The following is a 14,642-nucleotide window of genomic DNA, read 5'->3' as shown; positions in this document are numbered from 1 at the left end:
GTTAAGGAGCTGGAACTGGAACTGGATGAACTCAGGGTCATTCGGGAAGCTAAGGGGATGATAAGGAGGGCATATTGGAAGCAGTTAGACCCACCGTGTAGGACAGAGGAAACAGCGTGATAGTCAAGAAGCTGAAAGGGGTTAAGCAGCCAGGGCAGAATATACTTGTGGCCAAATTCCTGGGCAATTAGTGTATTGGGAAAGGCTATTTTCTTGCAGAGGTATAGCGGGTAATTTGAAGCCCAAGCGCCATTTAACAGTGTCCAAGGGAAAGGCCCTGACCGTCAATGGTGGGAAATGTTGAAGGAGAGAGCGACTTGGGTGTACACTGCTGGGATACAAACATTGTGAATGGTGAGGAGAGCCGAGGAAACGAGCGACGGGAATTGGGACTTGGGTGTACTCTGCTGTGGTACACACATTGTGAATGGTGAGGAGAGCCGAGGAAACGAGCGACGGGAATTGGGACTTCGGTGTAGACTGCTGGGATACACACATTGTGAATGGTGAGGAGAGCCGAGGAAACGAGCGACGGGAATTGGGACTTGGGTGTAGACTGCTGGGATACACACATTGTGAATGGTGAGGAGAGCCGAGGAAACGAGCGACGGGAATTGGGACTTGGGTGTAGACTGCTGGGATACACACATTGTGAATGGTGAGGAGAGCCGAGGAAACGAGCGACGGGAATTGGGACTTGGGTGTACACTGCTGGGATACACACATTGTGAATGGTGAGGAGAGCCGAGGAAACGAGCGACGGGAATTGGGACTCGGGTGTACACTGCTGGGATACACACATTGTGAATGGTGAGGAGAGCCGAGGAAACGAGCGACGGGAATTGGGACTCGGGTGAACACTGCTGGGATACACACATTGTGAATGGTGAGGAGAGCCGAGGAAACGAGCGACGGGAATTGGGACTCGGGTGTACACTGCTGGGATACACACATTGTGAATGGTGAGGAGAGCCGAGGAAACGAGCGACGGGAATTGGGACTTCGGTGTAGACTGCTGGGATACACACATTGTGAATGGTGAGGAGAGCCGAGGAAACGAGCGACGGGAATTGGGACTTCGGTGTAGACTGCTGGGATACACACATTGTGAATGGTGAGGAGAGCCGAGGAAACGAGCGACGGGAATTGGGACTTCGGTGTAGACTGCTGGGATACACACATTGTGAATGGTGAGGAGAGCCGAGGAAACGAGCGACGGGAATTGGGACTCGGGTGTACTCTGCTGTGGTACACACATTGTGAATGGTGAGGAGAGCCGAGGAAACGAGCGACGGGAATTGGGACTTGGGTGTAGACTGCTGGGATACACACATTGTGAATGGTGAGGAGAGCCGAGGAAACGAGCGACGGGAATTGGGACTTGGGTGTAGACTGCTGGGATACACACATTGTGAATGGTGAGGAGAGCCGAGGAAACGAGCGACGGGAATTGGGACTTGGGTGTAGACTGCTGGGATACACACATTGTGAATGGTGAGGAGAGCCGAGGAAACGAGCGACGGGAATTGGGACTTGGGTGTACACTGCTGGGATACACACATTGTGAATGGTGAGGAGAGCCGAGGAAACGAGCGACGGGAATTGGGACTCGGGTGTACACTGCTGGGATACACACATTGTGAATGGTGAGGAGAGCCGAGGAAACGAGCGACGGGAATTGGGACTCGGGTGAACACTGCTGGGATACACACATTGTGAATGGTGAGGAGAGCCGAGGAAACGAGCGACGGGAATTGGGACTCGGGTGTACACTGCTGGGATACACACATTGTGAATGGTGAGGAGAGCCGAGGAAACGAGCGACGGGAATTGGGACTTCGGTGTAGACTGCTGGGATACACACATTGTGAATGGTGAGGAGAGCCGAGGAAACGAGCGACGGGAATTGGGACTTCGGTGTAGACTGCTGGGATACACACATTGTGAATGGTGAGGAGAGCCGAGGAAACGAGCGACGGGAATTGGGACTTCGGTGTAGACTGCTGGGATACACACATTGTGAATGGTGAGGAGAGCCGAGGAAACGAGCGACGGGAATTGGGACTCGGGTGTATACTGCTGGGATACACACATTGTGAATGGTGAGGAGAGCCGAGGAAACGAGCGACGGGATTTGGGACTTGGGTGTACACTGCTGGGATACACACAATGTGAATGGTGAGGAGAGCCGAGGAAACGAGCGACGGGAATTGGGACAGAGTCTCCAGTTTCCGAGTCCACAAACTAGTTTCTTGTCGCCTCTTTACGGGAAGAGTGTGGGGGTCTTCGGAGAGAATGCAGAAGAAATTCACCGGGGCGCTGCCTGGAATAGACAGTATAATTTATACACAGCAGCGGTGGATTAGATCAGGGAAAATGACGATGAACAAAGTCACGAACCGATTTTTTTTTCCACAGACGGCATGGGCAGTGAACGACCCGCACGGCGAGACCGATCAGAATCAAGCATATGGCTTATCTGCGTTTTAACAGCGACCCTCATTATCACGGGTATCTGCTGGAGGATTCATGGTGAGTTTAACACCGGTCGCAACGACCAAACCGCAGGGAATAAGAAAGGCTATTGTAACAGTGACACATTACCAACATTACCCCGAAACACCTTCACTGTGATACCAAGACACCCCTCACTGTGGTACTGACGGGCCACTTATAAGTACTATGACACATACCTCACCGTGACCCCGACACAGCCCCCACCAACACATCGCTCAAAGTGATACCGACACACAACTGCCAACCATAGAACATTACAGCACAGAAGCAGGCTCTTTAGCTCTTCAGACCTATTTTTACTGCCTCGTCCCACTGACCTGCAGCTAGACCATATCCCTCCACACACCTCTCATCCATGTACCAGTCCAAGCTTTTCATAAATGATAAAAGTAAGCCTGCATTCACCACATTAAATGGCGGCTCATTCCAAACTCAGTTGAAAAAGCTTGCTTGCATTCACTCTATCTATACCTATCATAATTTTATACACCTCTATCAAATCTCCCCTCATTCTTCGCGCTCCAGGGAATAAAGTCATAATCTATTCAACCTTCCTCTGTAACTCAGTTTCTCAAGTCCCGGGAACATCCTTGTACACCTTCTCTGCGCTCTTTCATCCTTATTAATATCCTTCCTCTAATTAGGTGACCAAAACTAAATGGAACACTCAAATTCGGCCTCATCAATGTCTTATAAAACCTCGCCATAACATTCCAACTCTTATTCTCAATCCTTTGATTTATAAAGGTCAAAGTGCCGAAACCTCTGTTTACGACCCTATCTACCTGTGACGCCACTTTTAGAAAATTATTCATCTGTATTCACAGATCCCCCTGATCTACTGCACTCCTCAGTGTCCTACCATTTACCTTGTATGTTCAACCTTGGTTTTTCCTTCCAAAGTGCAATACCTCACACTTGTCTGCATTAAACTCCATCTTCCATTCGTCATCCCACTTTTCCAGCTGGTCCAATTCCCTCTGCAAGCTTTCAAAATCTTCCTCACTGTCCACTACACCTCCAATCTTTGTATTATTTGCTGATCCAATTCACCACATTATCATCCAGATCATTAATATAGATGACAAATAACAATGGACACAGCACTGATTCCTCTGGCACACCACTAGTCACAGGCCTCCACTCAGAGAACCAATCCTCCACTACTACTCTCTGGCTTCTTCCATTGAGCCAATGTCTAATCCAATTTACTACCTCACCATAAATACCTAGCGACTGAATCTTCCTAATTAACCTCTCTTGCGGGACCTTGTTAAAGGCCTTACTGAAGTCCATGTATACAACATCCTCTGCCTTCCCTTCATCCACTTTCCTGGTAACCTCCTCGAAAAATTTTAATAGATTGGTTAAACATGACCTACCACGCACAAAGCCATGTTGTCTCTGCCTAATAAGTTACAGTCTGTAGATCATATCTCTTAGTTCTCCTTCCAATTGGTTACCTACTACTGACGTCGCACATACCGGCCTATAATTTCCCGGATTACATTTACAGTTTTTTTTAAACAACGGAACAACATGAGGTACCCTCCAATCCTCCAGCACCTCACCCGTCGATACCAACTTTTTTATATATCTGCCAGGGCCCCAGAAATTTCAGCACTACTCTCCTTCAAGGACCAAGGGAATACTCTGTCTGCTCACGGGAATTTATCTACTCTGATTTGCTTCAAGACAGCAAGCCCAAACTCCTCTTTAACTGTTGAGGTTCTGTGACCTCACTACTTGTTTGCCTTATTTCCAGAGGCTCCTTGCAATTCCTTAGTAAATAGAGATGCTAAAAAAAAATCAGTTAAAATCTCCCCCATTTATTTTGGTTCCATACATAGCTGAATGCTCTGCTCTTCAAGAGGACCAATTTTATCCCTCAATTTTATACTCCTCAAGCACCTTAGTTGCTCCTTGTTGCCTATAACTTTCATTCATCTCTTTCTTCTTTATCAGATTTCCAATCCACTCTTTTTCGATCCTTTCTCATTTCTTCAAATTTCCGCTTTTTCCAGTTTAGTACATCAACCCGAAGACCTGATCTATCTTTATCCATGGCCAAGTTGAAAATAATGGTGTTATGATCATTAGACCCGAAGTGTTCCCCTACACACACTCCCGTCACTTGTCCTAACTCGTTTCCTTATAGGAAATCTACTATTGCATCCTATCTAGTTGGTACCTCTATATATTGATTTAGAAAACTTTCCTGATCACATTTTACAAAATCTGACCAGTCAGTATGGGAGCCCCAACAATATGTGGAAAATTGAAATCTCTTACTATCACAACTTTATGTTTCCTGAAGTTGTCTGCTATCTCTCTGCAGTTTTGCAGCTTCAATTCTCGCTGACTATTGCGTGTTGTGAAATACAATCCCATTAATGTGGTCATACCATTCCTGTTTCTCAGTTCCACCGAGATGACCTCGGTAGACAAGCCCTCTAATCTATCCTGCCTGAGCACTACTGTAACATTTTCCTTGACTAGCAATTCCAACACACACCCTTCAACCCTTTATCTCTACCACCTCTGAAAATTCGTATCCCTGGAACATGAAGCTGCTAGTCCTGCTCCTCCTATAGACAAGGTTCACTAATGGCTATGAAGTCATAATTCCATGTGTTAATCCACGCCCTCAGGTCGTCTGCCTTCCTCAAAATACTCCTCGCTTTTAAATAGGCAAACCGCAGAAGATTATTACCACCACACACAGCTCTTCTATTTCTGACTTTGCATGAACTTTTAACATCATATATTTTCACTCCCGGCTCCACTATCTGCACTGGCACTCTGGCTCCCATCCCCTTGCAAATCTAATTTAAACCATCCACCATTGCACTAGCAAACCTCCCTGCAAGGATATGGGTCCCCCTGTAGTTCAGGTGTAACCCTTCTCTATTGTACAGGTCTCACCTGCTCAGAGGAGATCCCAAAGATCCAAAAATCTGAAACCCTGCCCCCATACCAGTTCCTCAACCACGTGTTCATCCTCCAGATCATCTTACACTTACCCTCACTGGCACGTGGCACAGGAAGTAATCTTGAGATCACTACTCTCGAGGTCCTGCTTTTTAACCTCCTACCGAACTCTCCATAGCTCACTCTTCAGGAGCTCCTCACTCTTTCTTCCTACGTCATTTGTACCGAGGAGAACCATGGCATCTGGCTGCTCATCCTTCCATTTCAGAATGCTGTGCACTCCATCAGAGAAATCCCTGATCCTGGCACCCGGGAGGCAACAAACCATCTGGGAGTCTCCGTCAGGACTACAGACCCTCCGGTCTGTACCTCTGACTATCGAGTCCCCTATCACTACCGCTCTCCTCATCTGCCCCCTTCCTTCTGCCCTGCAGAACCAGACTCAGTGCCAGAGATCCGGCAACCGCAGCTTGTCCCAGGTAAGTCATCCCTCCCAACAGCATCCAAATCTGTATACATGTTGTTGAGGGGAATGGCCACAGGGTATCTCTGCTCTGTCTGCCCTTCCCCCCTTCCTCGCCTGACGATAACCCAATTACCTGTGTCCTGCTTCTTTGCCGTAACTACCTCCCTGAAACTACTATCTATAATCTCCTCATTCTCGGGAATGATCCGAAGGTAATCCAGCTCCTGCTCCAGTTCCGTAACTCGATTTGTTAGGAGTTGGAACTGGATGCACTTGCTGCAGGTGTCGTTGTCAGGGACAGCGGAGTTCTCCCTGACTTCCCCCATCCTGCAAGAAGAGCATTCCAGCATCCTGCCTGGTATTCTCTCTACTCTAAACTAACGAAACAAAACTTACCGGAACCTACATTTGATAAGGTTCCACGCGGTAGGCTTATTCAGAAAGACAGAAGGCACGGGCTCCAGGGAAGTTTGGCCAGGTGGATGCAGAGTTGGCTTGCCTGAAGAAAGCAGAGGGTCGTGGTGGGGGGAGTACATTTGGATTAGAGGGCTGTTACTAGAGGTTTCCCAAAAAGATCGGTTCTGGGACCCCTACTTTTCCTGAATTTGACTAACGACCCGTAGTGGGGGTAGAAGTCTGGGTTGGCAAGTTTTCAAACGACACAAGGTTTGTGGTGTTGTGGATCGTGTGGAGGATTGTCGAAGATTGCAGAGAGACATTGACAAGATGCAGAAGTGGGCTGAGAAGCGGCAGATGCAGTTCCTCTCGGAGAAGTGTGAGGTGGTACAGTTTGGAAAGACAAACTCTAAGGCAGAGTACAATGTAAATGGCAGGATAACTGGCACTGTGGAGGAGCCGAGGGATCTGCGGGTATATGTCTACAGATCCCTAAAAGTTGCCTCACAGGTAGATAGGGCAGTTATGAAAGCTTATGGAGTGTTACCTTTCATTAGTCGAGGGATAGAGTTTAAGAGTCGCGATGTAATGATGCAGCTCCATAAAAATCTGGTTAGGCTACACTTGGAGTACTGTGTCCAATTCTGGTCCCCTCATTGGAGGAAGGATGTGGAAGCAATGGAAAGGGTACAGAGGAGATTTACCAGGATGCTGCCTGGTTTACAGAGTATGCATTATGAACAGAGATTAAGAGAGTTAGGGCTTTGCTCTTTGGAGAGAATGAGGATGAGAGGAGACCTGATAGAGGTATACATGATATTAAGAGGAATAGATAGAGTGGACAGCCAGCGCCTCTTCCCCAGGGCACCACTTCTGAATACAAGAAGACATGGCTTTAAGGTAAGGGGTGGGAAGTTCAAGGGGGATACTAGAGGAAGGATTTTTACTCAGAGATTGGTTGGCGCGTGGAATGCACTGCCTGAGTCAGTGGTGGAGGCATATAGACTAGTTTAATTTAAGAGACTACTAGTTTGGTATATGGAGGAACTTGAAATGGGGATTTATATGGGACGCTTGGTTTAAGCGTCGACAAAACAGTGTGGGCCGAAAGGATTGTACTGTATTATTCTATGTTCTATGTTCCATAAGACGGGCACACAGTAACCGTGATAAAAACACGGCCTTTACCGTAACACAATCAAGACTCGTCCTGACACCGACACGTCATTCACCATAACATCAACAATGCTGATACTGTAGCACAGTCACGACCTTCAACGAGAGACAGATACACTCCTAACCGCGACACTGACACGACCATCGCCGTAACACGCACATGGCAGTCACACTGACCGCATGGAACCCTTCAGTAACATCGACATGCCCCTGCCGCTGTTACTGATAAACTCCTCAATGGGACACCGAAACACACCTCACAGTGACACCGACACGCTCTTCACCGTGACACTGATGTACCGTACACCGTGACATCTTCACGCTCCTCAATGTGATCCGCTTCGCCCCATACCGTGACAAAGACTCAGAAGTCACTGTAACACCCCTTACCGTGACGGTATCGCCCCTCAACATTACACAAATGCACCGCTCACTGAGGCAATTACCCGCACCTCACCTTGACATAGGCAAACCCTGAACGTTATACCAACACCTAAATTCACAATGACACCGCCATAGTACTCTCTGTGACACCATCACACACCTCAGCGTGACCGTCTCACACAAACTGTGGCCAGGACATATCCCTCACCGTGACACAGACATACCCCTCTCGGTGAGAAAAACACACGCCACACTGTGACACAGATACTCCACCCACGGTGACAACACAAGGCCCCTCACCCTAATATTTTCCTCGCCTTGACATCGAAATAAACCTCATTGTGACCCGGCACACTTCCCGCCGGAGCACAGAACCTCCTATCACAGTGACACCGACACGTCACTCACAGCAACTCGGACATTCCTCGCACGACACTGACGCTGACCCCCATTGTAACAACAACAAAACCTTCACCGGGACATTGATATACCCCTCAGAGAGACACAGACACGCCACTGAAGGTGGCGCCGACGCCTCTCACTGTGCCACCGGCACATCCTTCACTGTGACACCCTTCACCGTGACACTGACACAACACTCTCCGTAACCCGGTCGGTAGCGTGACGCTGACTCACGTGTCACTGTAAACGCTAAACATCCTTCACCATCTCTCTCAGTATCACAGATTCGTCAGTCTTACGAAATATGTCACCGAACCTCGAATCTGTCCGTTCTTAAACGAATGAACAGCGATCTCCGTCACCAGTTCACTGAGATGGAAACGAAGTACAGATCTGTCAACGAAACCAAGGCTCAAATCTGTGAGTTGTTGACCAGCAGAAGAGGTGAGGCATCATCCCCCTCTTTCACCTGCTCCTCATCACAGGGCAGGCATGGAGAGAGGAAGCGTCACTCTGTGCTTGACATCGGGAGTGTGTGATGAGATGGTATGGAGGGTGATTCACTCTGTTTTTGACCCGGCGAGAATGATGGGACTGCCTTGAGGGAGTTTCACTCTGTCACTGAATCCAGGAGAGTGTGATGGGACGTTGTGGAGGTGGATTCACTCTGTGTCTGAACACGGGATTGTGAGACGTAACACTACAGCTTCACTTGATGTATCACTCAGGGAATGTCTGATGGGACAGTATGGATCCACATTCACTCTATGTCTGACAGCGAGATCGTGTGATGGGACACTGCCCAGAGAGATATACCTCATGTCTGACCCCTGAAGTGTGTTATGGCACCGTGGAGATAGTTTCACTCTGAATCCGGGAGTGTGTGGTGGGATCGTGGAGAGAGCTTAAGTCTGTCTCTGAATCCGGGAGCGAGTGATGGGTCGTTGCAGAGAGGGATTCATTCTGTGTCTGAATCCGGGAGTGAGTGATGGGACGTTGCAGAGAGGGATTCATTCTGTCTCTGAATCCGGGAGTGAGTGATGGGACGTTGCAGAGAGGGATTCATTCTGTGTCTGAATCCGGGAGTGTGTGATGGGACGTTGCAGAGAGGGATTCATTCTGTGTCTGAATCCGGGAGTGTGTGGTGGGATCGTGGAGAGACAGCTTCAGTATGTGTTTGATTCCGGGAGTGTGTGATGGGACGGTGCAGATGGGCGTTTATTCTATGTGACAACGGATTATCTGATTGGATATTGTGGAGGGTGTCTGCCCCCGTGGGTGTGCAATGGGAGGGTGTGGGCGGAGCTTCGCTTTGTGTGAAAACACAGGTGGGTGTGATGGAACGGTTCAGAGAGAGCCTCACTCTGTGACCCGCCAGGAAATGTGTGATGGGACGTAAGGTTGGAAATTCACACTGTGCTATACTCGGGAGTGTGAGATGGGGTCGTGTGGAGGCAGCTTCACTCCGTGCCTGAAATTTGCTATGTGGAGCGTTGAGAAGCAGACGATGGAGAATCACTCGCACACCAATATGAGTCGTGTGCGCTGAGGGAGTTCCTATCTGTGTCTGTCCGCTGGAGTGTGTGATGGGGCCACGGAGAGAGAGATTCACATTGTGTCTAATCAAGTTATGTGTGATTGGACTTGTAGAGGATCTAAGTTCTGTTCTCTGATACAGGAGTGTGTGAGGGGCGGTGCTGAGGGAGCTTTACTCTGTGTCTGACCCCGGGAGTGCGTGCTGAGACGATGTGGAAGTAGTAACACTCAGAATCCAATGTAGGCCGAAGCTTCACTCCATGTCTGACCCCAGGGCGTTTATAAACGGCAGTGTGCAGGGAGCTTCACTCCACATCTGACCCCGTGCGTTTATAAAAGTCAGTGTGCATGGAGCTTCTCTCCACGTCTGACGCCGGGCGTTTATAAAAGGCAGTATGCACGGAGTTTCACTCCACGTCTGACCCCGGGCGTTTATAAAAGGCAGTGTGCACGGAGCTTCACTCCACGTCTCACCCCGGGCGTTTATAAAAGGCAGTGTGCACGGAGCTTCACTCCACGTCTGACCCCGGGCGTTTATAAAAGGCAGTGTGCACGGAGCTTCACTCCACGTCTGACCCCGGGCGTTTATAAAAGGCAGTGTGCACGGAGCTTCACTCCACGTCTGACCCCGGGCGTTTATAAAAGGCAGTGTGCACGGAGCTTCACTCCACGTCTGACCCCGGGTGTTTATAAAAGGCAGTGTGCACGGAGCTTCACTCTACGTCTGACCCCGGGCGTTTATAAAAGGCAGTGTGCACGGAGCTTCACTCCACGTCTGACCCCTGGCGTTTATAAAAGGCAGTGTGCACGGAGCTTCAGTCCACGTCTGACCCCGGGCGTTTATAAAAGGCAGTGTGCACGGACCTTCACTCCACGTCTGACCCCGGGCGTTTATAAAAGGCAGTGTGCACGGAGCTTCACTCCACGTCTGACACCGGGCGTTTATGAAAGGCAGTGTGCACGGAGCTTCACGCCACGTCTGACCCTGGGCGTTTATAAAAGGCAGTGTGCACGGAGCTTCACTCCACGTCTGACACCGGGCGTTTATGAAAGGCAGTGTGCACGGAGCTTCACTCCACGTCTGACACCGGGCGTTTATAAAAGGCAGTGTGCACGGAGCTTCACTCCACGTCTGACACCGGGCGTTTATGAAAGGCAGTGTGCACGGAGCTTCACTCCACGTCTGACACCGGGCGTTTATAAAAGGCAGTGTGCACGGAGCTTCACTCCACGTCTGACCCCGGCCGTTTATAAATGTCAGTGTGCACGAAGCTTCACTCCACGTCTGACGCCTGGAGTGTGTGATGGGTCCGTGGAGAGAGAGATTCAATCTGCGTCTGGCCGTGTTAGTGTGTGATCGGACGGTGCAGGGATCATAAATCTGTGTCCCACCCCGTGTATGTATGATGGGACTCTGTGTTTGGCACAGTGAGCATGTGATGAGAAACTACAGCGGGAAGGGTGGTGGGTGAGAGATTTTGGGAGTGGGGTGATACGTGTGTCTCACACAGGGAACGCTGACGCATGCCTGGACAGGAGACATGATAGAGGTAGACAAGTTATTAAGTGGAATAGATAGAGTGGATAACCAGCGCCTCTTCACCGTGTCACCACTGCTCAACACAAGAGGACATGTCTTTAAGTTAAGGGGTGGGAAATTGAAGGGGGATATTAGAGGAAGGTCTTTCACTCAGAGAGCAGTAGGTGCGGGGAATGCACTTCCTGATTCTGTGGTGGAGGCAGATACACTCATGAAATTTAAGAGCTTACTAGACAGGTACATGGAGAAAATTATGGTGGGGGGGAGTTATATGGGAGGCAGGGTTTAAGTGTTGGCACAACATTGTGGGCCACAGGGACTGTACTCTGCTGTGTTATCCTATGTTCTATTCACTCTGTGTCTTGACCCCAGGCGTGTGTGATGGATGGTGTGAAGGAAACTTCACCCTGTCTGATACTTGTTAATTTACGATGGGACGTTGCGGAGGCACTCTGTGCCTGACTTCAGGTGTGCGTGATGTGACCGCGTGGAGGCAATTTCACTGTGTGTCACCCCCAGTGTGTGTGATGGGGAAGTGTGAAGGGAGATTCACTCTTTGTGTCACCGTTCCTTGTTCCTGATTTCCAGAGCAAACGTGTTCCGAGGACTGGGTCACAAATAAAGACCGGTGTTATTACGTATCCACGTTTGAAACATCTTTCCCCAGAGCGAAGCAAGAATGTTCAAACCGTGATTCAAGGCTGCTGGAAATCAATTCAAGTGATGAATCGGTATGTGTCACAGCACGAGAAGATCCCACAGTAACACAGGAATCATCACACACTACCGGGGTCAGACAAAATGTAAATCTCCCTCCACAACGTCCCACCAGACGCTCACGGGGTCAGACACCGAGTGAATCTCCCTCCACAACGCCCCATCACACACTCCCGGGGTCAGACACAGAGTGCATCTCCATCCACACCGTCCCATCACAGACTCCCGGGGTCAGACACAGAGTGCATCTCCCTCCACACCGTCCCATCACAGATTCCTGTTATAATCAGTTTAGGGAAGGTACGTAGATAGTTTTCAATTTTTGGTATTAATCAAGTAAATTTAACTTCCCAGCGCTTTGCATCCCACAATCTTCTGGACAACAACCTTGTTTACTGGATTGAAAAATGCGAAAACAGGTGAGATTATCACTAATCTGTGGGGTGAAGATTGGTTATTGACATTGTCCTGATGGGAGAAAATGGGATTAGTTTACGGACTGAAGTTGTTTTATCGTAAAAGGGAGAGGCATTGTGATTTGTTTGTAGACTGTACGTGTATAGGGGGTAGGGTGGTACAATGGGAGCATTTTGGGACCGACACGTGTCTGTCGGGGAAGGACAGGGCAGTGGGAATATTTCGGAAACTGCCAGAGGCCAGTGGGGAGAGATCAGTGCACAGAAATTATTTTGGTACTGACGCATGCTGGTGAGGACAGCGCGGTGCTGTGGGATCATTTTGGAGATAGTCGCCGGGCTGTGAGGAGAGGGAGCAACAGTGGGGTTAGTTTAGTGAATGACATGGATCTGAGGGGCGAGAGTAGGACAACTGGATTAGTTTGGAGACCGATGCAGCGTGACACACACACAGTGAGTGAACGGGATTATTTTGCGAACTGAGGCAAGGATGTGGGGGAGAGGGTGACAGTTGTATAAGTCGGGAGGCGGACCAGAGGCTATGGGGAAAGCGCGGAGTAGTGGGATATGTCAGGAGACAGACACGAAGCTCTGGGTAGAGGAAGGGGCAACGAGATGAACCTGGAACCACACAGGGCTGAGGGAAGAGTGTGGAACAGCGGGATTTATTTCGAGACAGCCATAATTCTTTGGGGAGACGGAGGGACAGTGGGGTTTGTTCGGGGACTGAAACAGATCAGAGGGAGGACGGTGGGCCTGTTCGATTCGTATGGGGACTGAAAGGGGACTGTGATGGGGAAGCGGTTCGGTGGGATTAGTTTGGGGGATACGGGGCTGTGAGGAAATATTGGGTCAGTACGATTAGTTTGGGGACTGACACAGGATTGTGGGGAGACACTGGGACCGTGGTATTTATCTGGGTACCGGTACGGGGCTGTGGGGAGAGAGTGGTTGAGTGGGATGAGTTCGGGGACTGAAACAGATCAGAGGGAGGACGGTGGGCCTGTTCGATTCGTATGGGGACTGAAAGGGGACTGTGATGGGGAAGCGGTTTGGTGGGATTAGATTGGGGTATACAGGGCAGTGGGGAGATATTGGGTCAGTACAATTAGTTAGGGAACTGACACAGGATTGTGGGGAGACATTGGGACCGTGGTGTCTGCCTGGGTACTGACATGGGGCCGTGGGGGGAGAGTGGTTCAATAGGATGAACTTGGGGACTCACACAGGCAATTAGGAGAGATCGAATTCATGGGATTATCTTGGGGACGGACTCCACTCGGGTCCTCTACTGAAGCTGCTTTTTCTCTGTTGAATTTTTTTAACCCTCCTGGATAGGAATGAGAGCTGGAATCTCCTGTACAAGGGGACCTCTGGAACGCCCGTCTGCAGGCAGTGCGGAAGTAGTAACACTTGTGATGGTGATTGGAGTTTCATCTGCGAGAGGTCGGCACCTTTGTTCCCGGATATTCCTGAAAAGATCCAGGGTCTCTGCCAACAGCCAGTGGAGTCGACATGAATCAAGTGACTACCCCCATTTTTACTTCCTTCTCTCCCCTTCACTCTCACTCCTAAATCCTGTCAAATTCACTCCTCACCCTCTCTGCCCCTCCCTCCTACTCCATCTGCTTCACTTGTCGCCATCATATTCTCCCCACCACACACCGACAAACCCCTCTCGCCGTCGATCCTCTTCGTTCTGGCCATCCCCCCCCACCCCGTCCCGCTCTTCCTAGTTCCCTCTACCTTTCTCTCTACCCCTCAGCACCCCTTATTACCTCGAACATTCTCCGCCCGCTCTTTCTCTGCTCCCACTGCCCACGTCTCACCTCTTCCCTCTCTCAGGCACTCTGTACCTCCCCTTCCCGTTCTCTCTAAACCCTCCGTCTCTCTGATCTTTCTCTCACTTTCTCCTTTCCACTCACTTTCTCCTTTCCACTCTCTCTCACATCAATCCTAGCGGTCTGGTTCACGACAACCCAACCCTGGTTGACAATCTGCCCGCATTCCCACTGTCTGTGCCCCTCTCGGGTTTATGGAACTCTGTAACGTTATAACTACGCTCCAGGGAATAAAGATCCAACCTTTCCTCTTACCCACCCTAACTCAGTCCTCCGATTTTCGACAATGTCCCCGTAGAACTCCCTGTACAATATATCCA

At 49.7% G+C, this 14,642-nt stretch overlaps 1 protein-coding gene across 1 annotated transcript; it reads left to right on the top strand.

Moving 5' to 3' along the window:
• Positions 1–2,460: 2,460 nt before the first annotated feature.
• LOC140720048 (oxidized low-density lipoprotein receptor 1-like) lies at positions 2,461–14,000 on the top strand. Its single transcript, XM_073034948.1, has 5 exons — positions 2,461–2,532; positions 8,549–8,716; positions 11,937–12,079; positions 12,420–12,484; positions 13,820–14,000. Exons 2-5 carry the CDS (start codon positions 8,614–8,616, stop codon positions 13,998–14,000), a joined length of 492 nt encoding a protein of 163 aa, XP_072891049.1. The 5' UTR covers positions 2,461–2,532; positions 8,549–8,613.
• Positions 14,001–14,642: the final 642 nt, after the last annotated feature.

The sequence above is a fragment of the Hemitrygon akajei genome, unplaced genomic scaffold, assembly GCF_048418815.1.
Source record: "Hemitrygon akajei unplaced genomic scaffold, sHemAka1.3 Scf000035, whole genome shotgun sequence".
NCBI lineage: Eukaryota > Metazoa > Chordata > Chondrichthyes > Myliobatiformes > Dasyatidae > Hemitrygon > Hemitrygon akajei.
The sequence above is the reverse complement of the archived record's forward strand: the minus strand, read 5'-3'. Positions and strand labels throughout refer to the sequence as shown.